The sequence below is a fragment of the Vanacampus margaritifer genome, chromosome 3, assembly GCF_051991255.1.
Source record: "Vanacampus margaritifer isolate UIUO_Vmar chromosome 3, RoL_Vmar_1.0, whole genome shotgun sequence".
Lineage (NCBI taxonomy): Eukaryota > Metazoa > Chordata > Actinopteri > Syngnathiformes > Syngnathidae > Vanacampus > Vanacampus margaritifer.
The window spans coordinates 5,667,569-5,695,426 of NC_135434.1; the positions used below are offsets into that span (position 1 = coordinate 5,667,569).

Genomic DNA, 27,858 nt, shown 5'->3' on the forward strand with positions numbered 1-27,858 from the left:
CAGTTTAGACTGGTGAGGAGATGAGGTCACAACATTAGGTACACCAGTACGTTCTAATGAGTTCCAGTGGAAGAGTTGTATAAAATTTCCAATCTACTGTTCATTAACACGATAGCCTCTACACGCCTTTCTAGTCCGGTTTTTGTCCCCTCCATAAAAACCACCAATGAAATCCTCGCTGCAGCTGACTCTGACTCACTTTCCATCCTCATGCTCCTTGACCTGAGTGTGACCTTTGACACTATCTCACACACCATCCTCTTCAAAAAGAGTCTCCTCCATTGGCGTCGCCCGCCCACACCCGACCGCACTGAGTTCATTTAGCTGAAGTCCTTTCCATCCATCACCTCTCGAGTCACTTCAGGTGTGCCCCAGGGCTCTGTCCTGGAGCTCCTAATTCTCATCATCTCGTTCTGCCCCCCTTAGTGTCATTTTCCATAAATGTGATGTTCTCCTTCATTACTTTGTAGATGACCTCTCCTTGCAGATCCAATTTTTCACATCCACACCCTTTCCTCACTTCCTGCGTATCATATGCTAACTCCTGGTTCACATTAAAATTCATGAAATTAAAGAAAAACAAAATGGGATTCCTCCTAATTGGCAAATTTACATCCCAGTAGGTCAGTCCTTAGTCTCCCCTTGGTTAAGAATCTGGGTGTCATCCTTGACAGCACACTATTATTCCATTTTCATATCAATAACATAACCGGGCCTGTTTACTTGCACCTGCGCAACATCAACCAGCTTCCGCCTGGCGGCTCCCGGCCTTTGACCTCCCTCACAATTCCCTCCTGTGCAGAACTCTGCTGCACATAATTATGACTCCCAGACTCCAGGAGGTTCACTGGCTTCTGGTCAAACAGAGGATTCAATTAAAAGCCCTTCTTCGTACCTTCGGGGCCGTTCACAACATCGCCCCTCCATATTTGTCTGACGTGTTCCACATGGCCACTCCAGTCGGCACCCTCAGGTCCTCCTCCTCCATCTACCTGATTGTTCTCACAGCACCATGGGGAGCAGAGATTTCAGCCGTGCCCCCTGACCTGTGCGACTTAAGACTCTTTCATTACCTTCAAATCCAAAGTTAAAAAATAACTGTTCAGTTTCCCCTACTCAATTCAAGTACACTATACAGACGCTCCCCACCTTACGAACGAGTTACGTTCCGGACGATCGTTCGTAAGGTGAATTTGTTCGTAAGTTGCTACAGTGCTATATTTTGTATTATAATTTATGTTTAAAGCCTATATAAGTATATTGAAGGTTTATATAAGTATGTTTAAGGCTTGTACAAGTAACCTGCATTGGTTTGTACTGAAAAAAACTTTTAATAAAATGGAGAGAATACGTACAGTACTGTACTGTACTACGTATGTTAGAGAGAGAGAGCGAGAGACACACACAGTATGTACATGTACGTAATAAGATAAATAAAATGAAGTTTAACTTACTTTTGGAAGATGTACTCGATGCTTAAGGAGATGATGGAGGAGGAGGAAGAGGAGGATTTTATATCATGAGAGATTCTTCGTCGTCGCTGGAATCGGCTTCAAAAGTTATTTCCTGCTTCATGGGGACCGGCGTTTTCTTCCTCCTCCTCCTCGCCACGTTGCTCAGCCTCCAATGAGCTCTCACAGCGCCAATCGTCGGTATTAGCGGCGGAAAGAAGCACTACGCGCAATACAAAATCGAACTTACAGCATTTCTTTCCGAACATTTTTCGACATACTGTACGCGCAGAAATGTTCGTATGTACCGTTGTTCGTAACTCGAATGTTCGTAAGTAGGGGAGCGTCTGTATATATTCTTTTGTACATTGTTTTATTGTTGAATTGATGTACAGTGACCTTGAGTGACTTGAAAGGTGCTTACAAAGAAAAACAAAATCTATTATTATTAGAAGTGGTGTTACCGAAAGGACAAATTCAGAATTTTGGACTGGTATACCTAATGTTGTGACCAATGACTCTATAAAGGAATAAACACAGACAGTGTATTGCAAACAAACCTTCACCCATCCATTTTCTATTGTCCTCATTAGGATCCCAGCTGACTTTGGATGAAAGGCGGGGTACACTCACAATTTGATAGCCAGGGCACAAATAGACAATCAATCATTTAGAGTCTGATGAACTTAACCTACATGGCTTTGGAATGTGGGCGCAAGCTGCAGATTCAAACCCGCAATTTCGGAATTTTCAGGCAAACTTGCACGGCGATGCCCTGCCGACAAAACAAAACAAAAACAACATGATGTCAAGTGTTTTGAATGTTTATGTGTGCCTTTGGGGTACACTTAATGGCCTTATGTGCTGATTGTATTCTTCCCGAAATCACATAAATTAACTTGCATTATCTTTGTTTGAAGAGATGTCACTGTTATGCAGTCTCCTTTCATCCCATTTCCTGCTTCTGGCTATTTACTTTCCTTGGTTTGCTTATATGAGTTTTATTAATGCACTTGTGTGGTCTTCATTGGCTCACTGTTACTGTTGTATATTACTCAACATTGTGGTAGCAGTTTTGTCACGCAATCAACTCTTATCAGTTTACACAGATCTTTTTTTTACAAATTTAGTTTACTGCTGTTTTATGACAGCAGAAGACAAATTTGACTGCAATTGAATTATTATTATTACCTTTTTTTTTCCTTGCACACAAGACCTAACTTCTGATTTGAATATGATTTCCTCTGGTCTGCATGGTGATGAGCCACCGTTCATATTACAAGAGCGGTAGAAATCAAATCAGTCAGCCGCGGGAGACGCGTAATGGACGTTTCCAGGCCAAGTGCGCAAGGTAGCTATAGCAGTGTAGTGTCTCGACATCAAATCTCTATTTTAAGTGTTACAGCAGCCAACCAGTTAACGGTTGATGCGGCAGGCAAATCACACAACCGTTACACTCTACTCAGGTGACTGTCTTGCTATATTTTAGCATACCAACTGCTAGCATTGTTAACATCTCATCAATTATCATTAGAAATAACGCCTGATTACAGCACCTCAGCAATTTTTCTACTCAGAGATCAGTCTGTCTTGGTATTTTTGTCATTCGGGCTGCTGTCTAGCTGTATTTTTTTTTTTTTACATATTGACTGTTAGCATGTTAGCATATACACAGCACAAAATGTAAAAGCTTTATGGGTCCTGCCTTGCAGCGTTCGTTACTCACGTTGATACTGTGCTATGGCATACCCACTGTTAGCGTGTTAGCATTTTTAGCTTTTTTTGGGGTGCGGTACATGAAAGCATAAAAATGTATAAAGTCTACATTGCTCTGCATTGGCTCGTTGATTAATAGTACCTGGATACGGGACAATATATCAAATCCTTCTCGGCCTACAGTAGCCTACCTTGGGTCTTTTGTTTCTCAGTTAGCAAGCTTGCTATACAGCTGTTAGCATGTTAGCATTCCTTGAAATGTCATTAGAAATACAGAGCAAGATGTTAAACCCTTATCAAGTGCCCGTGTTGAGTGAATGTTGAGTTTGCTATTTTGCTTGTTAGCAAAAGAGCTGTTAGCCTGTTAGCATTTTTATCAATCCTCAGCATTTCCTTTCCACTACAGATGGCCTACGTGGGCTACCTAATGTTGTTCAACTACATTGTCCTGGTAAAGATGGAACTATGGCCTTCCCCTCAGGAGTGGATTGTCATCGCTTACATCTTCACCAACGGCATTGAGAAGATGAGAGAGGTACTCGTGCACATTGTCACACACTGTGTTCAAAAAAATCACTTCACCCAATCAACTGATGACACTTGTCACAACGCTTAATTAAGAAAGTTGTGTGTCAAGGGGCTGCAGCTTCTTAGCATTATGTCCATTTCATCAAACAATGAATGATAAATAATACAAAATAGGGCTATTTAGGACGGGTGGCAAAATAAATAAAAAAGATTAAAGGAGGAAATTCAACAATGTAGACCAATGAGACTACCACATGTTAGGTTGTGACCTGTTTGTATTGTAAGGGTATGAAAAGCGTTCATCAATTTGTCACATCCATCTTTTACTGAATAGGTGAAGTCACACTGCCCTCTATAGGCCGCTTTGCTGCAATGCATTTTAATCACCTTGACTGGTCACAGCAAATCCAATTTGTTCCAGATGTGTTGTAGTTTGCTCTGATATAGTTCTGCGGTGCATTATATGAGAGATGTTTCTAGAATTAGTATAATGTACACAATGTTAGAAATATATATTATAATATAATATTTTTTTTACTGTATTTGGGAAAAAAATGTAAATGCCTATACAGCAATTCACATGTTCTAATCCTAACCACTAAATGTGTATATTTGTGTTGTGTCTCCCCCTTTCGGTCTCACCTTCAATTATTTTCTTACATATTTCAGCATCCTCCTCTGGTCTTCCCTTCCCAGCTCTAATTCCTCTCCAACCCTCTTCTAGATCCTTATGTCAGAGCCAGGGAAGTTGTTACAAAAGGTCAAGGTGTGGCTTCAGGAGTATTGGAACATCACAGACCTCATGGCCATCCTCATATTTTCTGTCGGCATGGTTCTGCGTCTCCAGGAGCCCCCGCTCATGAGCTATGGACGGGTCATCTATTGCATCAACATCATCTACTGGTACATCCGGCTGCTCGACATCTTTGGTGTCAACAAGTACCTGGGTCCATATGTGATGATGATTGGCAAGATGGTGAGATGTAGCTGGAGCGTGATCTGCTTTTGTGTTACAAAAAGTGACCGTTTCGTTTCATTTCTATGCGGTACCGAGGCACATGTTGTCATCCGTGATTGGCCGCAACGTAGCTGGGAACTTAATCACAGCCTAAGTCGGCTGCTTGATGTAAAAGAGATCAGAACTCGTGATACACACTTTTCAAGACAAAAGCTACAGCGGCCCAAGTGTGTGATGTTTTTGTTGTTGAGGTGATTATTGTGCGTGGCGCCGTACAAAAGCTCTCTTTGATAACACAATCAGCAATTAGAGAGTGGATGTAATAACTTTTGTCAGGTAATTGGCATGTACTTTGTGATGTTGTGGCCGCCTTAAAATCAAAGCAGTTTGAAGGGAAAAAAAACAAGCACAAATGCACACGGGCTTCTGAATTAATTCGAGCCGTAATTACCCTGACCCACCAGATGGTTTGTGGGGAAAAAAGCCAGTAAAACTTTTGACAAAGGGCAGACGCACCAAAAAATACTTGTACGGTAATTTAGAAGAAGAAGTGTAGAATTGAATCAGCTCAACAAGTACAAGAGTAAACAACACAGTGCTAACTTTGAAAAGCCGCCAGTGTCTCTTGTTGAAGCCACTTGGCAGGAGAGTGAAAACATTGTTCGCTTCCGGGAACGTCTTCAGAGCTGAATGAAGATAAACACTGTATGATCAAACAAAATCCAAATGACTCACGGCACCTTTAACGAAAAGGAGATGAACTTATTGCTCAAACTTTCATGCCAGTGTAAAAAGTTACACATTGTATTATTATTAACTTCTAAAGCAACTAATGTGACGTTGTGTCGAATGTGCAAAGTGAGGATTATTAATAAGTAGTGATGGGAACATGAAGCTTCATGAACCACGTGCAATATTTTTTGACTCCTCTAGATGGTGCTCTTGGTTTAAAGATAAAGGCTAGTGACATGGAAATTGATTCAATTCCCACTGCATCTTTAAGTGCTTCATGAAGCTTCATTTGTCCATCACTACTAATAAGTGCTGCTATTTGCTGGGGACAGGGTCCGAGCCCTTGATATTAAAAAAAAAGGAAAATTTTCTTCACATTTATTGCACTCTAAAAACAAGAACTGCCGAACCAACTTAATTGAATTATTTCAAGTGGTAACACCCAATTAAATTAAGTTAATCCAAGTTAATGTATTAAATTTAATGAACTCAATTAATTACAATGAATGACCTCATAATTAATTAAACTTTATATATTAGCTTGGATTAACTTAATTCAATTGTGTGTTACCACTTGAAGTAATTCAATTAAGTAATTAGAAGTCAGTCATAAATATTGAAATAAAAAGGCGACTGGGGAAAAAGTTCCATATTGGAGGTTTAAGTTGGTTCAACAATTTTCTTTTTAGAGTGTAATTTTGGATGTGTTGCAGGCATCATGTTTTGTTTGATTCAACTATTTATTCACATTTATTTCGATTTTTAGTTGAGTACCACCGCTTTACGGTATTGAGTTGAAATGATTCCTATGGCCAGATTGGATCTATCCATAAATCAATGGATTCTCCATATCACTTATCCAGCTGACTTTGAGTGAGAGGCATGAATTTACACTTATGGAAAATTAAAAATTCGTATCCGTAGTACCCACAGACAGCCATAAAAGCACGGGGAGAGCATGCAAACGCCACACATTAATCCGTAGATGAGATTTGCGGAAAAACTCCGAACCGTAAGAAAGACGTGCCTTGACACTCGTCCCCTTTCCTGCCGTATGCGATCTTGGTGGCTAATTCTGACAAATGAATTTACTCTTCAGGCTTTGAATTTGATTGACTGTGTGCTTTTTTTCAAGTACTAATTGTTCTGAAGGGAAGTATGGTAACTTCATTCATCACTTCAGGAAGGACGGAGCGGTTGAATGAATATTGAGCCAAGGTTCCGCTTTGAGCATATTGATTTATAGTTTGATTGATCAACCGCGACTCTGAGTCAAATGAGAAACATGAAGCGCAAACGAAGGCGATCATTAGTCAAACAATTTTGGGCTTCACTGTGATCCTTTCCTTCTTCCCTTCCCTTTTTGGAGCCACCTTCATCCTTTCTGATAATTCTCCCTCTTCGCCCCTCCCTGTCAGATGATCGACATGATGTACTTTGTGATCATCATGCTGGTGGTGCTCATGAGCTTTGGGGTGGCGCGGCAGGCCATCCTCAACCCCAACGAAGACCCTTCCTGGATGCTGGCGCGCAATATCTTCTTCATGCCTTATTGGATGATCTACGGCGAGGTGTTTGCTGACCAGATTGACCGTGAGTTCACCACCAAGAGAGATTGAATCTGGGGAATGTTGTTTTTTTTTTTTCCTTGATTATATAAGTATAAAAACTACTGCATTGTTGTGGAGAATAAGCAAATGTTTTCTGTGCCACATTTTCTGTCAAGTTACTACATCGGTCTTTCATTTAGCCTTTGATTATTAATGTCACGATAGAGAAACATGAACACATACTGTAGTATAGACTGTGTCTGTTTGAGAGTGTATCTGTGTGCTGTTCCTTTTGTGAATATGTTTGCGTGTCCATTACGGGGAAGGAGTGGCCCAAAGAGAAGAGATCTGAAATAATGTTTTCATTCTGTGTTTCAGATATTCATAGTAGGAAGTTACAGCACAGGCTGAATGAAAAACTCTGGCTGGTCGAAAATTACTTACGAACTCTCGGAACCTGGCGTAGTAGTGGCGCATCCCACATTGCCCAGTGCTCTCAAAATCCCAGTAAATCTACTCAATATAGATTGAATAATGACATTTATCTTAATTCACTGCCCCCTGCTTCATCATGCTCACTTTACCTCCACGTCATGCCCACTCTTGCCACTAGAGGCCGCAAGTGCGCATGCAATACCACACACTTGGTTGAAGTTGCCTTTTTGGTTGGTGTCTTGGGTCAGCTATTATACAATAATAGAGGGTGTCCAAAAAAAAAAAAGTGACATCATCTGTAGTATGAATATTTGAGTGCTACAGTACATGTAGAAAAAAATACAGTATATATCAAAACTACCAACAATTTTATTAACAATCTCAAAGACACTGATTTAGTTTGGCCTGCATTTTGCAACAGTGGTAGCTAGCGTACTGTAAAAAAAAATGTTTTTAATTTGTACACATATTGTTAAATGACAATTAAAAAAAATAAAAATTAGGACACCCTGTATTATATCAGGTGTTGGACTAAGACTACACAGCAAAAACTGGAGTGTTAAAATTTCAGGGTTATTTTTTGGGGAGTTGATTTTAACTCCTCAAGTATATTTATAACATTTTTAGAGTTAAATAGTGTCCGGAATAGGTGTGTTATTTTAGTTGATCACTTAGTATTAAATTAACTCTGCATTTACCACTTGTATGGAACAAGATGGACACTGTGTTAAATTTAACTCTGTAGGTGTTAATACTACCGATTTTGCTGTGTACATATTTAATATTTGGTCCATTTGACCAAAGGCTACCTCCTGTCTGCAACTTTATCCCTCACAAAACATGGCAGTAAACAAGGTGTTTGACTGTCTATCATGTTTGTTTTTTTTTGGTCATTTCAACAGCAAGGGGAACTATCAAAGTTGAAAGTTGCGATAGTCCCTTGATGTTTCTTGCCGCCAGTTTGAAGCCGTCACTTTAAAAAGCTTGACTGTAAGAAATGCTGCTGCCATGTGGAATCTTTCACGCCAGCCACACACATCAACCTTCTTTTACTGCTGACTCAGCTTCTCGCTGGAGCCGCGCAGCATAAGCCAGACTCCCCCCCCCCCAAAAAAAATGAGATGCATAAATAAGCAACTCAGTGCATCATGATCAGCCATCCGTCATCTTGTGTAAACTGTTTTTTCACGTGGTTCAGTTGTCAGAGTTCTTGATTTTGAGCGTACAAATTTTGAACGTAGACAATTACTTCAGTTCTCTGTCTTTGGGCTGCATTGTGTGAATAATTGACGAGCATGACAAGAATGAATCGGAAAAGGCAAACAAAGCAAGAACCGAGGCTGAATGTTCCGATGGTAATCCGAAGCAACTGAACCATCACAGATGGAAAAAACACAGAATGTATCTTCAATACATTCCAAAGCAGCCATTGAGTGAAGCTATGGCTAAGCTACCCCAGATGTGACAATATATTTCAAACATGAACAATGTTTTTAAATATATTGTCAACATGTGTTTTTGTTGGTTCCCTGCTCCCTCATTAAGAAAAGCATAAAATAAACGTATGCTTCTTGTTTGTTTGCAAGCGAAGAAATGCATTGTCTTTTTTTTTTCATTTTGTTTGTGTTCTGCTTGCTTTTGTCACCTATAACATTCCGATCATATGTCTTGCTTAATTGGCATATTTATTTTTTATAATGTCCTTTACACTTTTGATCTACTGATGTCATATGAGATACGTTAGCTTTAGGCGTATTGTGCACTCACCTTTATTTTGTTTTGTTTGGCGTGCAGCTCCCTGTGGGCAAAACATCACCACTGAGGATGGAGTGGTAGTCGCTCTGCCTGCATGTAAGACGGGTGCCTGGATTGTCCCGGCCATCATGGCCTGTTATCTGCTGGTAGCCAACATACTGCTGGTCAATCTCCTCATCGCTGTCTTCAAGTACGTAAAGCATCCTGATCTTGTATATGTTAAAATTCAATCTGTTTGGGAAGTCGGCATGAACAAAACTTGATGGCCTCACATCTGTCTGAATTATACTTTTTTTGAATGGGACTGCTGACTTTTGCAAGGTGGAAAGTTGCATGTAGTAGTAGTAGTAGTAGTAGTAGAAATCTGATCACTTCTTGTTGAAATCAGGTCACTTCCTGTTCATTTTAGGCCACTTCAGGGTCACTTCCTGTTGAAATTAGGTCACTTCCTGTTCATTTTAGGCCACTTCAGGGTCACTTCCTGTTGAAATTAGGTCACTTCCTATTGATATCAGGGCAGTTCCTGTTGAAATCAGGCCACTTCCAGGTCATTTCCTGTTGAAATCAGGCCCCTTCCTGTTGAAATCTGGTCACTTCCGGGTCACTTCCTGTTGATTTTAGGCCTCTTCCGGGTCACTTCCTGTTGAAATCTGGTCACTTCTGGGTCACTTCTTGTTCATTTTAGGCCACTTCAGGGTCACTTCCTGTTGAAATTAGGTCGCTTCCGGGTCACTTCCTGTTGATTTTAGGCCTCTTCCGGGTCACTTCCTGTTGAAATCTGGTCACTTCCTGTTGATTTTAGGCCACTTCCGGATCACTTCCTGTTGAAATCAGGTCACTCCCTGTTGAAATCAGGTCACTTCTGGGTCACTTCCTGTTCATTTTAGGCCACTTCAGGGTCACTTCCTGTTGAAATCTGGTCACTTCCGGGTCACTTCCTGTTGATTTTAGACCACTTCCGGGTCACTTCCTGTTGAAATCAGGCTACTTGAACGATACTTTTAAATGTTTTTTTTTGTTGTTGTTTTTTTCTCTATTAAGAACATGTGTGTAGTGTTCACAATTAGTTTGTGTATTCTGTAGAAATTGTTTAATAAAGTTATATGAAAAAAAAGATACTTTTAAACAAAATAGAAAAAAAAAGAATTGTGTAATGACTTTTGGGACACCCTCTATTGGACTAAAATTCTTCAAATTATGTAGAAGTTTGGTTTATTTATACAGTGCCATTTCACAATAGTTAATTATCTCAAGGCACATTCCTCACATTAAGCAAAACCAAGTGATATTGTCAACTGTCGTCTGCAATATGATCTAATCATCATCATCCTACTGTGACATCATAGCAACACATTCTTCGAGGTGAAGTCCATCTCCAACCAGGTTTGGAAATTCCAGCGCTACCAGCTCATCATGACCTTCCACGAGCGGCCGGTGCTTCCGCCACCGCTCATCATCTTCAGTCACATCACCATGGTGCTCAAGCACCTGTGCTGTCGCTGGCGCAAGCACGACGACGACGAGAGGGACTATGGACTGAGTAAGTGGCGATGAAGTGCTGAGGTTTTAAAGCAAAAATGGAAACATTTGGTTTTAAATGAGCTGCGAGGGTGCGCTTGGTATCTCGCTTAACCTTATTACCTTATGATTCTTATGATGACCTTATGATCTTCATTAATTGTGGGTTGTTGATTTTTTTGTCCTTAGAGATGAACTATTAACTGACTTTTTCTTTTTTATAATAATAATAATTTCTTCGGGGGGGGGGGGGGGGAACATGTTCTGACCAGTTACCTTCTTTGAAAAAAAAAAAAAAAAGTAAATTATAGTTTGTGTGTCATTTTTGTAACATGTAACAGTGGGGGTCGCCTTATCCATTTGCAAGTGCAAACCTTTGAAAGCTTACATTTACAAAACTACGACATGAACTCATTCACTCCCAGTCATTTTCACGCAATTCCCTTCACTCCCGGTTGTTTTACTGGATTTTGACTGATTTTGCAAGCCCCGCAGAATATTGTGTTCTATTGCTATAAAAACATCAAAACTACCAAAAGAAAGATTGGAGTCTCTTCTTTCATCAAAAAAAGTCTAAAAGTCTTCTATCTGTTTCTGTTTTGCAGCAATTAGCATTAGAATATTGCTAAGTTTCATCATTATTCACACATCTGTTTAGAATTGTGAGTAAATGAGCTCAACATGGTCCTGATTCATTTCCTTTGCTCTAGTGCCATCTGCTGGTCGTTTGTGTCATAACCATAACTACCATTTTTTTCTCAACCGTTCTTTGCAGTTGAGAGGCTGCAACAAAGCCTTCTATGTGCTCTAGCATTTAAAAAAAAAAAAAAAAACGTATAAATGCGTCTTTGGGACACTTAAAACATTTAAAATAGAACGCATTTATACGTTTTTGGCAGCAAATGAGTTAAGTGTCTTTCTTTTTTCAAATCAATCCGCACATCCCTCATTCAAGACGTCAGCCACTTAAAACATTCTACCGTCAAATCGTTCATTAGTATGCCACCCTCGTAAACGCCCTCCAACTTTTTGTCACTCGCAGAGCTTTTCATCACAGAGGACGAGCTGAAGAAGGTCCACGACTTTGAGGAGCAGTGCATAGAAGAATATTTCAGAGAGAAGGATGACCGATTCCACTCGTCCAATGACGAAAGGATCAGAGTCACATCTGAGAGGTTTGTCAACTCCATCAACAAGCTTTCATTCATGTCATCACATTACAGTGTGGATGTTATCGAGCATTTCTATATTCTAGTTAGACCTAATGACTTAATAATAAAAAAGTGTATGGAAGTGATTGATAAAGTTGTGTTGAGTTGAGTTGATATATTTTGAACTTGCTGTTGTCAGGGTGGAAAACATGGCGATGCGTCTTGAGGAAGTCAACGAGAGGGAGCACTTTATGAAGGCCTCGCTGCAGACGGTTGACATCCGCCTGGCGCAAATGGAGGAGCTGATCGGACGGATCGCCGTGGCCTTGGAGCGCGTGACGGGCGTCGAACGCGGAGAAGTCAACAAAGTGCGATCGCGGACGTCGTCCGACTGCACCGATTCGGCGTATATCCTCCGTCAAGGCGAGTGTGCGGACGCCGCCTACATTCTTCGCCAAAGCAGCTTCAACAGCACGGAGGGGAACACATACCGCCTGCAGGAGGCGCTGGAGTGCACCGCCGAGGGCTCCATGTCGCCTCCGTCTCCAACCGGCGCGGCGCTACGCACGAGAAGCCATTCGTTTTACGTGAGAGGCGGCAGCGGCGGCGAACGCGCCAGCGGCGCCGAGCGGGCCGACAGCTTCTTCAAGGAGCGCTCGCTTAGTCTCAATCGAGCCAACAGCTCGCAATCGGTATCGTCGTCCGCCGCCACCAAAGAGTCTAAGCCCCTCCCCCTGGCGACGCTGTCAGTTTCCCAGCAGCACCGCCCGTCATCGTGCATCGATATCTACGTCTCAACTTCTGAGGAGGTGGCACCCGCCGAGGTTTTTCTGGATTCCCTGCGCGTGGTCCCGCCCTTCCTGAAAGAGGTGTCGCTGCAGTCTGACACGGTCGAGGCGGTGCTGCCGGGAGGCCGTGACCCGAGCAGCGCCACTACCAGCGGTTTGGGCGACAGGCACTCGGAGGGCGGCGCGGCCAGCGGCGGGACAGCCGGAGCCATGTTCGATGACAGCGCGGCGGCCGATTTGTCCTTGTGTTCGGCCCACCTGCTACCGGACACCAGCCTCCCCCCGTGGGACGCGGAACCGTCGCCGCCCCCCTCGGCCGGGCCTCTGGAGCGCTCCAAGAGCAGCCGCCTCCTCTCCACGGTGGGCACGTCCTTCCTGGAAGAGCCTCATTTGGTCAAGTCCCACAGCCTCATGTTCACGGCGAGGAGCAGCTACGGCGGACTGGGTGCAGGCGTCCAGGTAAAAGCTGCCGAGTACACCAGCATCACTGACTGCATCGACACGCGCTGCGTCTCCTCGCCGTACACCCCCGTAGAACGCTCGCACTCCCCCGGGTGCTCCACGTCCTTCCCTTTTGATAAACCCTCAGACATTAGCTCCTCCCATCCGGAGAGAGAGGCGGAGCTCAGTCACACGGAGTCTGATCCGGAGGACCCCGAGGACCTGATCCCAGCCTCCGACACCCCTCGTCTGGGGACCCTGGGCCGACCTGGCGGGGCCCCTCTCTGCTCCCCCTTCTCCAGGCTGGAGCGAGCGAACAGCTGCTCTTCAGACGACTCCCATCCTTCGCTCACGCTGGCCCCTCCGCACAGGAAGAGCCTGTCGGTGAGTGAGAGGATGGAGAGGGGACCGGGTCCGGGGGCAGACAGGGGGCCTGGGCCCGGGGGTCGGGGTCTGGCAGGAACCAGAAACCCCTTCCTCAGGAGCAAGTCCGGGGCACGGCCTGACACGGCCAAGACTGACAGCCTCTCCATGAGGAAGATGGCCGCGCCATCAGCATTCCGCAGCTTCGAGAGACACAACTACACGTGACAACTGACAACACACACACACACACACACATCACACACACAGAAAGGACCAGGGAAGAAGGGAACGCATGAAAGCAGGACCACCTTGCCCTTAGATATCCAACTGAACCAGATCTGCACTGCATTCGGGATCATCAACTGGAGAGTGTGAGCGGCTCCGTCTGTACGCCGTCAAAAACCAAGCGCTACCAAATTTCGATTAGTTTTCACCCGCTCCCTTCTTGTAGCTAACTTAGCTCTCAGTGGAAGCTGCTTGCGTGTTGTATGTCTTCCACCCACTACCTTTTTACATCTTATTTGTGACTAAGTCACGTCACGGAAGGAAAGAAACCGGAACTATAAAGGTAAGGCAAAGAGAAGGAAGTCATATTCTTAAAACCACACAAAAAAACGGATTTCTCGTAGCATACACTCTAAAAACTGTGGATCAAAAATGGACCCATCCACTTTATGGGCCAATTTGACCCAAATTTCTGTTTTTTTTTATACAAAATGACCCAATTTTTTGACCCAAGTAAAGGATCTGACCAATATTTATTTATGAGTTGTTTTACGCTGAAAGACCCATTTCTTGACTGAAAGTTGGGTCGATGGGTCAAAACGACCCAAGTAGAAGATCGATCCATTTTCGACCCATAGTTGGGTTATTTTTTTACCCAACTGTTTGTAGAGTGTAGTTTTCATTACATCACAGAACAACAACACAATCATGTAGCTGCTTCCTCAAGAAATCCTTTCACAAAATCATGCAGCGCTTCGTAGTTGTCATGGCAACCGCTAACTTGACATCCATCCATGCGCTTATCCCGTTTAGGATCATAAATTGGGACATTTTGTGGGAATTGGCCCCAAGCCAGCTGTACCAAAATCAGCTCCACGCGCTCGTTTCTATCTTCTAAAGCAGTCGCCGAACAAACACTACAGGGAAGAGGGGGCAACTTTATGACAGGTAATGTGTCGGGTTTTACGCCTGTCAGCATTCTGCGCGCGTGCGGCGGATCCGAGCAGTAAACACAAGGACGAATGGCCGCGTGATAAGATGTGTAAAAGAAGGAAATGTGACATGACTACGCATACGTTCATGCGTTTAACCGTTTTCAATCGGCTTCTCTTCACCTGCAACCAAAATATATACCCAAAGAATTTCAGTCATTACATGTACAATATAGTATATTATTGCTGAGTTTTCTGAAATCTCTAAAGAAAATGAGTGTTTTTTTCCTCCCCCATCAAATCCAGAAGCCAATTTTCAGAATGTCATCTAAAAGGTTTTCAATGCGCCCTCTAGTGGACAAAATTAGCAACATTTAATTTTAGTGAAAAACTAGTTTATGTTGTGTCCTCCCAATTGGACCCAATTCTCGCCCCACGGGCCATATATTTGACACCACTGCTCTAAATTTAGCGTAAGTGTGAAATGTGATTGCTTTATTGCCTTTACGGTCTGTTTTTTTGTTTGTTTGTTTTTGTATGTGCCCTGCTAATGGCTACGAGGACGTCTGTGTTTCCCCTATGGAAGACCAAAACTGCCAACATTTTAAATAAATAAATGAATGACTAAAAATGAAAATACGGGGGGGAGAAAAAAAAAACGGATATAAAAAAATGAAATAAAAAAATTACAACCAAAAAAATAGATATAAATGGAAATAAAAGCAAAATATATACTGTATATAGCCATAAATAACTAAAAGTAAAAATAAATAAAAAAAGAGATTCAAAAAATAAAAATAAATGTCGAAATAAATAAATATATATCCGTTTTTATTTTCACTTTTAGTCATTTATTTCTTCATTTAGACATTTATTTATTTAGCATTTTTTTGGTCCTCTATATTCCCCCTCTCACCCGTAGACTCCTGAGATAAACTCCAGCTCTCACACGTGACCCTATTGAGGATAAGCGCTTTAGAACATGGATGGATGGATTTTTTTTTTTTTTCAGGTGTAGAAAACGTTTTCTTTAATAAAACGGCAAGCTGCATTCACTGTGAAATCTTGATAGCAAGCGTCCTTAATATTCATTGAAGGTGAGGTCTTAAATGTAGCCTTTTTTTTTCTTCTAAGGTTCTAGATAATGCTGCATCAACAGATCCCCCCCCCCCCCATATCACTATCATATTAATAATGTGGAGGCCCTCCGCCCAAATCATAATGGCACTGCCTCTTTGTTCATCCGACCTGAACAGGAAGTAGCCTAATAAGTCACAAACACAAATATGGCACTTTGTCACCTTCGAATGTGGCCTTGGCAGAGGTCTAGTGTATATTTTTTCAGAAATATTATACATTATATAGTCATTATAGCATTATGAAATTGTTATACTAAGACATAATGGTGGTCTAAGAGAGTTTTGCACAGTACTGTTCATGAGTGGCGTCAAATAATTGGAGGACTCCCTTGTCAACAAGACAATAAAATAAAAGTAGACAATTTTTAAATTTTGAGCAGTAAAAAGAATGAAAAGGAGTGTCATTACATCTTTTATTTCTTTTCCTATTCTACTAAAAAAGCTTTAAGTATAATACCCTTCTTCACTAGTCTTTTGGTCAAGATGAGATAGGAGACATTAACTCATTCACTGCCATTGACGGCTATAGACGTCAAAAATTTATTCTAACTATTTCTTCTAGTTTTTTTATTTTATTAGAACAGATATAAAATTTGTGATTAATCGTGATATAACTAGTGAAGTCATGTGATTAATTACGATTTAAAAAAATATTTAAAATTAAAAAATATATATATATATATATTTTTTTATTATTATTATTATTATTTTATTTATTTTTAAATTATTATTTTTTAAATTTTATTAGGGGCATCGGGCAATTAACTTAACTCACGATTAATCACAAATGTTATATCTGTTCTAAATGTACCAAAAAATGATCTAGGTTTTCATACTCTTGTTAAAAAAAAATTAAAAAATGTTAAACTAATAGAAATAGTTCAAATGAATTTTTGACGTCTATAAATGTCAGTGAATGAGTTAAAGGACCAGTGTGTAGAATTCAGTGGTTTTTTTTAGGCTAAAGCTAAACAGCTAACTGCTAGTGAAGGATTGAAAATCAATTGCGCAAAAGTGAGCCACGCGCACACGTGAAAGTGCCTTCCAAACACCGCTACATATCACTGACGGGTCCGAGCTTTGGTGCAGGATCAGAAGGACTTGACGTCATTGAGGGGAGGTTTGCTCGAAAGAGAAACTTTTGGCCAAGGTTTGCGTGTGCGTGGCTCATACCTGTGGTTGACTCCGAAGGTGCCGCAAAGACGCAACTCATCACTTTTTCTTTGGTTCTGCACAACTGCAGCATGGCGGGCCCCGTTTAAAAGGACTATCTGTAGATACAAAGGGCTCTTTTTAATATGCTAATTCTTCAAATGAGGACATAACTACAAATATTCTGCTCATGTATAGTATCAGTCATTTGATGTTTCATTTCAACCACTAACAATTCAATGCCTGTTTGATTTCCACAAATAATGTATAACCTCTTGATATTTATATTGTTTTTTTTTAATGAAAAGAAAGACAACCACATTCACTACATACGTGTGTGTATTAGAAATATTTTAAATTGTTTTTATCATATGATGAAAAACGGAATGACATGGCAACTCACACTTGCCAGGATACCAAATTTTCAGGTGCCTTTGGGGCATGAATGAAGTATGTTGGAGTTCAGTCACATCACTTTATATGTCTACGCCCCCCCCACACCCCCACACCCCCCACACACACACACATCATAAAAAAGGGAAATATTCATGAGTGATGTAAGCATGTGGCCTCAGCGCAGACATCTGCTTAAGCTCTTTAAGTGTACAAAGTGGACGCTTGTTGGAATGAGCTGGCAGTAACATTGCTTGTATGGAAGTCAATGTGCATTGAAGACAACGCATATTTGCGCTTTTCGCATGGAGAGATGAAGTCAAATCGTAATACGGACTCCGTTGAATGATTTATTTTAGCGTCAACCTCTGCAGCCAAACCACCGCACACCTCTCATATCGAAGACACTCAGTAGAAATAAACGATCAACTACATTTGGTTTCTACAGTGGAACCTTTAAAAAAAAATCTAGCTTTTCATACTCGTAACAAAAGAGGGGAAAAAATTTAAACTAATACAAATAGTTCAAATTTATTTTTGACGTTTTTAGCCGTCAATGGCAGCGAATGAATTAAAAAAAGAAAACAATTATTATACAAAATTTTCGGCGTCAAGTGATTAAAATTTTAATCATAATTAATCGCATTACTTTACTAGTTAACTCACGATAAATCACAAATCTGTTCTAAATGTACCACAAAAAAATAAATTTCATACTCTTAACAAAAGAGGAAAAAAAATGTTAAACTAAAATAAATAGTTCAAATGTATAAAAAATGTATGATAACAAATAAAAAATAAAATAAATAATAAATAAATTTAAAAAATATATATATATTAATATATTTTTTAATTTTTTTATATATTTTTTTAATCGTAATTAATCGCATGACTTTACTAGTTAACTCACGATTAATCACAAAATTTATATCTGTTCTAAATGTACCACAAAAAAAATCTAGCTTTTCATACTCTTGTTAACAAAAGAGGAAAAAAATGTTAAACTAATAGAAATTGTTTAAATGTATTTTTGACGTTTTTAGCCGTCAATGGCAGTGAATGAGTTAATCAGTGAGTTAACGCTTTTAACCTTGGCTACGCAGATTTTAGCGCAATCACTGGTAATGGCAGTTTGCGTCATGACCACCAAATGTCTGAGGTCGAGTGCGGTGTGTCTCGCGTAGCTTCACTCTCTGATCGCGTTTCGAGTAAAAGCCACAAAAATAGCAAAAAGTTTCTTTTGAGGTTCCACTGTACATGATTGAAAGGGAGAAGCGTGACCCCAAAGTCAGTGCTCAGGGACAACTACGCTCGTAAGCATATCAGGAACGAAGGGAATAGATTGACACCAAGATAAAGAGTCGAAGCTAGCACAATTAGCCGAGTTTAAGTGATGACATCACAGACAACTGCCTCACGTGCGAAAGTGAAGCCCCCCCCGTTTTTTTTTTCCTTCTTTTTTTTTTTTGCCAAAGAAGCTGAGTGGTGTTCTCTTGACTTGCGGCGTGCACAGCTGATTCCTCACTTGGAGGCAGGCGTCGTATAGCTCCACTCAAAGTTTGGAAACAGATGTCTGGGTGGAGGCTTACGTTGCGACTTGAACCCTTACGGCGCCACGATGCTATAAATGTGAAATGCTAACGAGGGGCGTGTGTGTGTGCGTGTGTGCATTCGCCTCTTAGCATACACACATTCTCTGTACAGTATTTTCTAAACTATTTTCCTAAAACATTCGCCTGTGAACGCATAATCAGCGCATTGAATTCCTTCCTCGTGATGCTCGAGTTAAGAGACGTCCTTTCCCTGCAATAACGTCCGACCCGGCGGCCTCCCGGTCTCACTTTATTTATGGAACCAAGTCCTTGAAGATGCATGCAGTTCTTCCACTCAGAGTGTACAGAGATGACCCATTAAGGCAGAGAAAGAGATTATTCTATGAAATCAAAGTAGTGAGTATTTGGATGCAAATACAAATCTGTATTCTTAAATGTGAATAGGATCATGTCTGGCATGCATTGGTAAATAAACAAATAGATTGCCAAACCGACAGCCGTGTGCTCTGCTTGTGTTTGTATTGTGTGATGTGGGAAGTTTCAATATTAAAATGTACCTCTAAAGTAATGTAGTGTTATTGAGAAAAATGAATTTAAAATGCAGCGTTCCCTCATTTCTCGCGGGTTCATCTTTCGCGGATTTTTTACAGCGTGCTTTTTTTTCTTTTTTTACAGCGTGTTTTTTTGTCTTTTTTTTTTTTCTTCTGGGAGATCTCAGTATTGATCATTTGAAATGTCATCATCATTGTTCTCCCTTTTTTTTTTTTTTGTATGTGTGTTTGTGCGTGTGTGCGTGCGTGTGTGCGTGCGTGTGTGTGTGTGTGCGTGATAAAAAAAATAAATAAATAAGAATTCCCATACCGTTCACCTAAACCGAACACTTCAAAATCCAGCCAGAGTCGTGGGGCCGCCAGGAGACCCGAAGGGGGACCAAAGAAAAGAAAGAAAAGCGAAAAGCTTTTTCTTTTTACAGCGTGCTTTTTGTTTTGTTTTGCTTTACAGTGTATGCACGCGCCTATCAAGAAAAGTGCATGTATAAAGTGTGTGGTGAGGTGTTAGCCTTAAAACATATATAATGAATGGAGGGGAAAAAAATTGTATAAATGAAAAAACTTTTAGAATAAATGAAAAAAATATATGCTGTGTTGTATAATTAATAAGTAAATAAATAAATAAAATACTTTAAATGGAAAAAAAATGACCGTACAAATGAAAAAAGAACATATAAGATGAATAAAAAAGCATTCATAATAAACTAAAAGTCATACCAAAATGAAAAAACATAAATAATACCAACCCCCCCCCCCCCCCCCCCCCATATATATATATTTCATTATTAGCTCACAACGAAAAAGTGGGACCTGTGTGGACCCGCGAGCCTTACTGTGCAGTCTCAGCCAACATAGGCTCCCACCAACTGTGTGTGTGAGTGTGTGTGACCCAGTGGCCCTTTAAAAAGGAACATAGTGTCCACACACGCACGCGCGCGCGCGCGCACGCACACACACACTCTTCATTGCAGCATGTGCTGACAGTCAACAAGCAACGTGATGACGACACAGTCGTTTTCTTGACCCACGTGCACTTCACACAACTCGGCGTCCAAAAAGAAAGAAAGAAAGAAAAGAGAGACGGGGGTAGACGAGCCTCTTCCTCCTGTCCCTCTTCCCAGGAACTATTTACAGCCTTGGAGGAAAAAGAGCAGAAACAAGATGGCCCAAGTTACAAAGCGTAATTCCTAGAAGTGTGGGGCCACGAGGAAAAGGGGCGGGGCTTTGGTTAGCTGCTTTCTGAAAGGAGGGACGCGTGGTTGCTTGTGGGTGTGCCGTTTTTACTGAGCTTGATTGAAAAAGGCACTCTCAGTTACCACCGTACTTTGTTCCTTATTTATTTATTTATTCTATACTTTCATACAGATATTTATTATGACAGTGTACATTACATCCCAAGTATTTTACATAACTTAACGGCCACTTCACATATAAAGTAATAACACATTTGTTTTCCCGCAGGGTACGTGAACGCATCCCAAAATGTGTGCACGCTGAATCTTTACACAACCTCTTTCACCTTCCATGGGGTTTTCTACGAATGTTCCCCCCCTACGAAAGAAGCGCCCACTGTCTTGTGCAACACCCCACCCACCCAACCCCCCCCCCACCCAACCCCCCCCCCCACCCACCCCCACTACTCTGTGGCTTTTGCTGTATTTCATACGAGACCTTGAATGTATGTTTTGCCTGTCAGACAAAAGCAGCAGATGCACTGCACACGTGTTAGCATTTAGCAGGGCACATATGGATGGGAATGAGGCCAACTCCATTTTTAGCTCACTAGGAACTACAGTATATTAAAACGTAAAAGGACGTTTTATATTCGGATGCCGAATAACAGTTCATGCGGTTAAACTATAAGATGTTTAAATATGAGAGGAGTTTAACAGCATGCATTTTTCTTAAGTTAGATATTGTACTGCTCTTGGGGGGAGGGGGCATACAAATACTGGACCTTTTTAACTCATTCACTGCCAATGACGGCTATAGACGTCAAAAATTCATTTGAACTAACTATTTATTAGTTTCCATTTTTTTTCCATTTTTGTTAAGAGTATGAAAACCTAGAATTTTTTTTACTGTACATTTAGAACAGATAGAAAATGTTTGATTAATTGTGAGTTAACTAGTGAAGTCATGTGATTAATTACAATTAAAAAAAATAATCGCCTGATGCCCCTAATAAAAAAAGAAGAAAAGATTATTAAAAATTAGGGGTGTCAGACGATTAAAAATTTTAATTGCAATTAATCACATGACTTCACTCGAAAAAAAGTTAAACTAAAATAAATAGTTCAAATGTATAAAAAATGTATGATAACAAATAAATAATAAATAAATTTAAAAAAAAATATATATATATATATATTAATGTATTTTTTACATTTTTTATATATTTTTTAATCGTAATTAATCGCATGACTTTACTCGTTAACTCACGATTAATCACAAATTGTATCTGTTCTAAATGTACAATTAAAAAAAAGTCTAGGGTTTCATACTCTTGTTAACAAAAGCGGGGAAAAATGTGAAACTAATAGAAATAGTTCAAATGAATTTTTGACGTCTATAGCTGTCAATGGCAGTGAATGAGTTAAGATTTTAAATCTCAATGAGTAAAAAAAAAAAAGTTTAAAAAAAATAAGAACCCTGTACAGGGAATTACAATATCAAGTGTACAGCAATTGTTTTTCATCATTGCGTTAGAGATTTTTAGGGCGTGGCTTAAATTCTGCGCATGAGTTTGTTTTTTAAATCATTAAAATGATGTTGCGGTGGTTGTTCTCTGCAGTTTGAGAACTTTACAAGATCATTATTTTCACTTTACAGGGGACTATTAAACAATAAAGCCCTTCTATGATATTTCATTGGATTGCACACGTATAGCAAAAGTTGCAGCCGATTGTGGCGAACGTACAAATACCAGATCACTTCAAACGTTGTGTGTATGTGCCATTACGTTCCATTTCTCCCAAAGCACAAAACTCATCTACATCATGTGTGGCTGTGTGCTGAAAATGGAAGGACGTCCTGAACCAACATCCTGTTTATTTACATTATAACTTCACCACAGTCAGCAAATATCATGTCACATCAATGCTAGTTAATGATTTGTTGGTCTCACTTCTTGTAATAGCGGATTATATGTTAGGAAGTGAGTATGAGTTCAAACTAGAGACGCATCTAGAAGACGGGGCAAAGTTCTCCCCAGGCATGCAAGCAAGAAAACAAGGTGTCTGCCTGCATGCAGTGTCAAGTCAGTCACGTCATGTCGGTCAACTAATTTAAGACGAGCCCGTCGCAGCAGCTGTCTCGGATTACATTTGAAAAATCAAAACATGTATCTTATTTCCTGTCACACATTTACAGGTCACACGTTCTATCTCAAGATGTCGTAGCTGCTACTCATATAAGCTAATTGACGGACAGGCTTATCAAACAGGCATCAGGTTATGTATGCGGTGGCGGTGCATTCAAGTGCCACCTCGAACGAAGCAGTAGCAGAGTATCATAGCAACCGCTACATGACAGTAAAATGCCGGTGAATACATCACAACACATCACTCAGACATCACTAAAATGTTGGTTAATACATCATACTTATTAGGAACGCCCCGCTAACATTTTGATGCCGGTTATTACATCACAGCATCTCATAGGAACACACAGACTGCACTATATTGCTAGCGAACCCATCCAGGTGTAGCATAGCAACCCCAGACTGTGACGTCACACTGGGTGGCAATAATGGCACCTTTAGTAAACAAACCTGTGCATGTCATCTGAGAAAGGCAGAGCATATTTTTATTAATAAATAAATAAAAAAAGTGGGAAATACTGAATTTTCAATGAGCATTTTACCTCCGTAGTTCAACTGTGGAACATCCTTTTAGCATTTAACAGCTAGGCTGGATATGTGTTACCGATATCTACAATTTGTTTTACCCTAACCTAATCAATCTAAACAGATATCTGTAACTACATTCTTAAATAACATAATAAATTTGCAGTGTCAAAACTATCTTTTCGTTGGAAACCATAACTGGGGGATAAACTACTATTGAATTGTTTGTTGTTTTTTCTATATCATTTAATGTATGCAAATGATTACTCGTGTTGTATATTTTTTATATAATTGTAATGCTTATTTGAGTACAATTCCATAATCTGTATGTATGCTACGTCCGCTATGCGTTAAATCTAAATTTTCCCAGTCAACAGTCGTCCATGAATGCTGCATCATTTAAGCCTGGCCCCTTTTCCGCCAACGTCGTCTTCTGATTGGCTCACACGGGCCGGTCTCTCACTTCCGTGAATCGGCAATTCCTAAAACAACTGGTCACGTTTCCCGTGGGCCAATGGGCGTCCTTTTCCGCGATGACGCTGTGGGATTCCGCGAAATTGTTTCTCCGGGAGTGCGAGGACAAGGCAGCAGGACAAAGCAGACAAAACCAGGACAAGTTAGCGCGCGTGTGGAGGAACGCTCGAATAGAAGTCGTGGAAACCGCTTGAAGCGAGAAATAGACGAGACTTTAGGGAGACTGTTGAAAGTCGCGCTTCTGTCTACTGGGGGTGTGCGCGCGTGTGTTTTTTTTTGTTTTGCGGGACAGTCACATTGACGCCGACACGTGTGTGGGTGATCGAGCACACCACCTCGCTCTGATCCTCCTCTTCACCGTGTGGGGATTATTTTTTTTAGCAACACTTCTCATCTCCACCAGCCCCCCCACAACCAGCGGTCATGTCCGAGGTCTCTGCGGACCCCGTCCCCGCGCGACCGCCACCGGTCCGGACGGACGACACGCTCAGAGACAACCAAGAGAACCGAACTTTGCTGATGGTGGCGATGATTCTGTTGGACTTGAACAAATGTCGGCCCGACGCCGTGGAGAAGGACGTTCAGGAGAAGCCGGTCGAGAGCAAGAGGAGGGTGGTTGAGCCGCAGGAGTCCTCCGAGAAGAGGCACCGCTGCCCCTTTAGCGGCTGTGGGAAAATGTACGGAAAGTCGTCCCACCTTAAAGCCCACCTGAGGGTGCATACCGGTAAGTAAAAGTCACCTGTCCGGTTCTTTTTTTTAACGGAACCGCCCTTTAATCAGTACTTCTATTAGTGACGTCAGTGCTTAAATGGGTTTACGACGCTACGTAGTGACGTCACTGTGTCACGATATAAAGGTTCGTGGGTACATGTCGTGACATTAGGGGGTGGATGGTGAAAAAAAATCGATAACTAATGATAGGAACCATCGTGCTCAGCCAGTGGGAGGAGGAGGAAGAGAAAGTGTGCGTGTTGTGTAAGGGGCGTTTCTTGACCCTCTGCAGCCGCCCCAAAAAAAGGATAAGCAAATGTATTACTTTAAAAAAAACGGACATTTACAAAGCCTGTATAAAATCACCACGTCAACTTGTGTGTGTGCGCGCTCGTTTGTGTCGTTGATATGGACCGATAACAGCCGACACTCGGGGGCGCGGCCCCCTTACTCGCAGCTGCTGGCTTGTGGCCCACGCAAAGAGATTTCGGACTCGTTGTCATTGATATGGTGCCGATGTAGCGCGGGGCCCTTGAGCAATGCGAGCGTGAAAACAAAATCATCGACCTTCTTTTAAGAGTAAATTAGGGTGGAGTAATCGTGATACAGGTCACTGCGACACTGCGGTCCCCGTGCAGAGATAACAAGGCACCGCCCCTTTCCATTGCCGACCGAGCAGATACTTCCGTGTACGTCTTCCGCGTCGCCCTTGAGCCTCGTTGTAAACAAGAGGAAACACGTGGTCGAGTGGCGCACGTGGCGGGGGAGGAGACTGAGTGGCTCTCTCTCAACTGGCAGTGACTGTTATCATGACTCACTTGTACGAAATCAACGTGTTCTGAAATTTGTTCCTAGAAAACACGCACACGCTCACACCTCCTCAAAATGTTGTTTATGGCTGAGGCAGATCAAACTGGTTGTACTTTGCCTGCCCGTGAATTGCTTCATCTTTTTGTATTAACTACTGGGTCATTTGGTTACGGTTGAATTTCTAAAAAAAAAATTCTCTCTGAATATGTAATAATAATAACACACAGTTGTATATTTTTTTATATTTCCATTGTATAGATGGAGATGGTCTTAAAGTCATAAAGAAATTGCAATCCCATAGACAAATTATTTCCAAGTCAACTCCATGAACGCCACAGTACAATATTGACCTTTGAACTGTACTATTTCTTTTTTTTTTTTTTATATATGGTCATTTCTTAATTTACAGTAATGCAAGTGTGATTAAAAAAAGAAAAGGAAAAAAAGGTTGCAGCTCACTTATAAATGTTTTTATGTTTTTATTAAGGAGCAACATAAAAAGTAGTCGCATCTTAGTAGTGAGCTTTTGTCAAATCAGGCCTGTGGGCGGTACTTGAGAGCTCAATGATTCCCGCGGGCGGCATGTCGGCGCCCCCTGACCCAAAGGCTCTCCCGTGTTCTCCCTCAGGCGAGCGTCCGTTCGAGTGCACCTGGGCGGCCTGCGGCAAGAAGTTCTCCCGGTCGGACGAGCTGACCCGCCACTACCGCACGCACACGGGCGAGAAGCGCTTCACCTGCCCGCTGTGCGACAAGTGCTTCATGAGGAGCGACCACCTGACCAAGCATGCCCGACGCCACGCCGGCTTCCATCCCAGCATGCTCCTGGGCGCCGGCTCCGCCAAGAGACGCCACAGCTCCGTCTCCGTGTCGTCGTCCGACTCCGGGGACCAAAGCCCTCAGGGGGTGTAAAATGGAGGCCAACACACGCACATGGACACACCCACTTGTGTGCCACCCGGTTTCTCAGTGTCAAACTGCCATTCTTTACCAATGTGACAGGTATTTATTCAAAATTGTCTTGTCAGGTTGACTTCTAATCCATTTTTAGTATTAGTGTCTTTTTTTTGTCCTTTCTTTTAAAGTAAGTGATATAACATCAGGCAGCACAATGGAATAGTGGTTATTAGTTTGCCTTGTAATTCTGAGATTCTGGCTTCCAATCTCGTCACTTCTCACTTAAGGTGTAATCGCGCCCGTTGCCAAAAGTCAGATCGCTCAGCGCTATATAAAACGGATGGATAATATACCGCGCCATCCTCGTATGTGTAGTTGTTAGCAACACTATATTGAGTATGTGAACATGATCAGCTACACTTCAGGATGGAAAGGGAATGAAAAGTTTGTGCGGTAAAAAAAATCATGCATATGTCAAGTAGACCGTGTACATAGAGGAATTATTTAGCCTTTAGTTATTAGAGAGATTTTAGCCCAATATTATAGATTAGAATTTAGCAATCAATTACAAAGTGACTTCATATGAAGAAGTTGTAAATAAGCATGAAAAATGCATATTCATGTATCAAGAATACCTTGACTAGGTTTAGCTAATGCAAAAAAAAAAAAGCGAACCTCATGCCAATCTTCTACACTTGAGGACTGTGCCTTCTGGAGCCCCCCGTCCCCTTGCCACTATCAAAAACAATATTCTCCTTTGTTATATTGTTCACACTGATATTCAGCAATGTAGAGTGAATATTAAGTGTCTTGTCTCAGACCAACTGTGCCAGCCAGCTGCTGTACACTTGACTTGTTTGTTTTCACGTTGGATTTTGTCAGGGATGTTTCCATGAACATTTTGCGCCTCCTGGTGGTGACGTTGAAGCACACAACATGTCCGCCTTCCTATCTGGCTGGGACTCTTACGAAATATTTAGTTCAAAAATCAATTCCAACTTGTAGCATATGTCTTCATTTTTGTTGGGTACACTGTTTATTATTATTTTTTGTTTCCATTTTAACGGCTTTATGTCATATATGAAGTCCAGAGGGGGGGCACCACTCCACTACACGAGCCACAAATATTATTTTAAAGCTCTAAGGACATAAATAGCCATACTGAGACTTGAGAGATATTTTTTTTTCTGTTATTGTCACATTTGTGATAAAGTGATTCAGTCTTGGTGCCTTTCAGGTTGAAGCCATTATGATGCGTCTGTACTGTAATGACGGGCACTGCATACCCTATCTTGATGCATTAGACAAAGAAGTATTGTAATAATTAAGGCTCAGATATTTTAACATTAAAAATGATGTTCTTTCTATTCACGTGTTGTTATTGTTCTACTTGCAGACACTTCACAATGTACACGTTGTACATTGAGCATTCCCTGCTTTACATTTAAACATATGCCTTAAGAAGGGTCTCCGTTAGTAAGCTACTTAGCTAGGAAGCTACTTTAGCTAGCAAGCTAGCAAAGAAGCTGGCCAGCTACTGTTAGATATTATAAGTTAGTCTCAATGTGATGATTATAGATAGTCCGTGAGAATGAATGACATTTACAGGAGGACAATTGGTGATTGGACTTTTGACCATGGAGGAGAGTAAGTTTTGGCAGAGACGGCAAAAATAAGGTGAATATGTTCCATTTCTATTTCTCCCTTGGGCCCTGGGGTCAGATGTTATTTTTTGATTTATTTGTTGGCGAAAGTTGCATTTATTTTATGTCTGGAAGCACATTCATG

At 41.3% G+C, this 27,858-nt stretch overlaps 2 protein-coding genes across 9 annotated transcripts in view; both read left to right on the top strand.

Annotated features, from left to right (window-relative positions):
* Window positions 1-19,277, top strand: part of trpm3 (transient receptor potential cation channel, subfamily M, member 3) — a 184,059-nt gene extending 164,782 nt beyond the window's left edge. For 4 of the 8 annotated variants that reach the window (XM_077560549.1, XM_077560544.1, XM_077560545.1 and 1 more), the window contains 8 exons: window positions 3,574-3,702; window positions 4,420-4,671; window positions 6,804-6,978; window positions 7,314-7,442; window positions 9,165-9,315; window positions 10,472-10,665; window positions 11,686-11,818; window positions 11,994-19,277. In XM_077560549.1, coding sequence (XP_077416675.1) covers window positions 3,574-3,702; window positions 4,420-4,671; window positions 6,804-6,978; window positions 7,314-7,442; window positions 9,165-9,315; window positions 10,472-10,665; window positions 11,686-11,818; window positions 11,994-13,614 — 2,784 coding nt within the window. In that variant the 3' untranslated portion in view covers window positions 13,615-19,277. The remainder of the gene's footprint in view (window positions 1-3,573; window positions 3,703-4,419; window positions 4,672-6,803; window positions 6,979-7,313; window positions 7,443-9,164; window positions 9,316-10,471; window positions 10,666-11,685; window positions 11,819-11,993) is intronic. The other 4 variants (XM_077560550.1, XM_077560551.1, XM_077560547.1 and 1 more) reach the window with 1 other exon arrangement.
* A 4,418-nt stretch (window positions 19,278-23,695) lies between these two features.
* On the top strand, window positions 23,696-27,437 carry klf9 (Kruppel like factor 9). Its single transcript, XM_077561862.1, has 2 exons — window positions 23,696-24,379; window positions 25,805-27,437. Exons 1-2 carry the CDS (start codon window positions 24,079-24,081, stop codon window positions 26,083-26,085), a joined length of 582 nt encoding a protein of 193 aa, XP_077417988.1. The 5' UTR covers window positions 23,696-24,078; the 3' UTR covers window positions 26,086-27,437.
* Window positions 27,438-27,858: the final 421 nt, after the last annotated feature.

Excerpts from the sequence above, each read along its gene's own strand:
- klf9 (XM_077561862.1), top strand. The coding sequence starts at position 24,079 with ATGTCCGAGGTCTCTGCGGACCCCGTCCCCGCGCGACCGCCACCGGTC. Across the intron at positions 24,380-25,804 it reads CCACCTGAGGGTGCATACCG|GCGAGCGTCCGTTCGAGTGC; the intron begins GTAAGTAAAAGT and ends GTTCTCCCTCAG.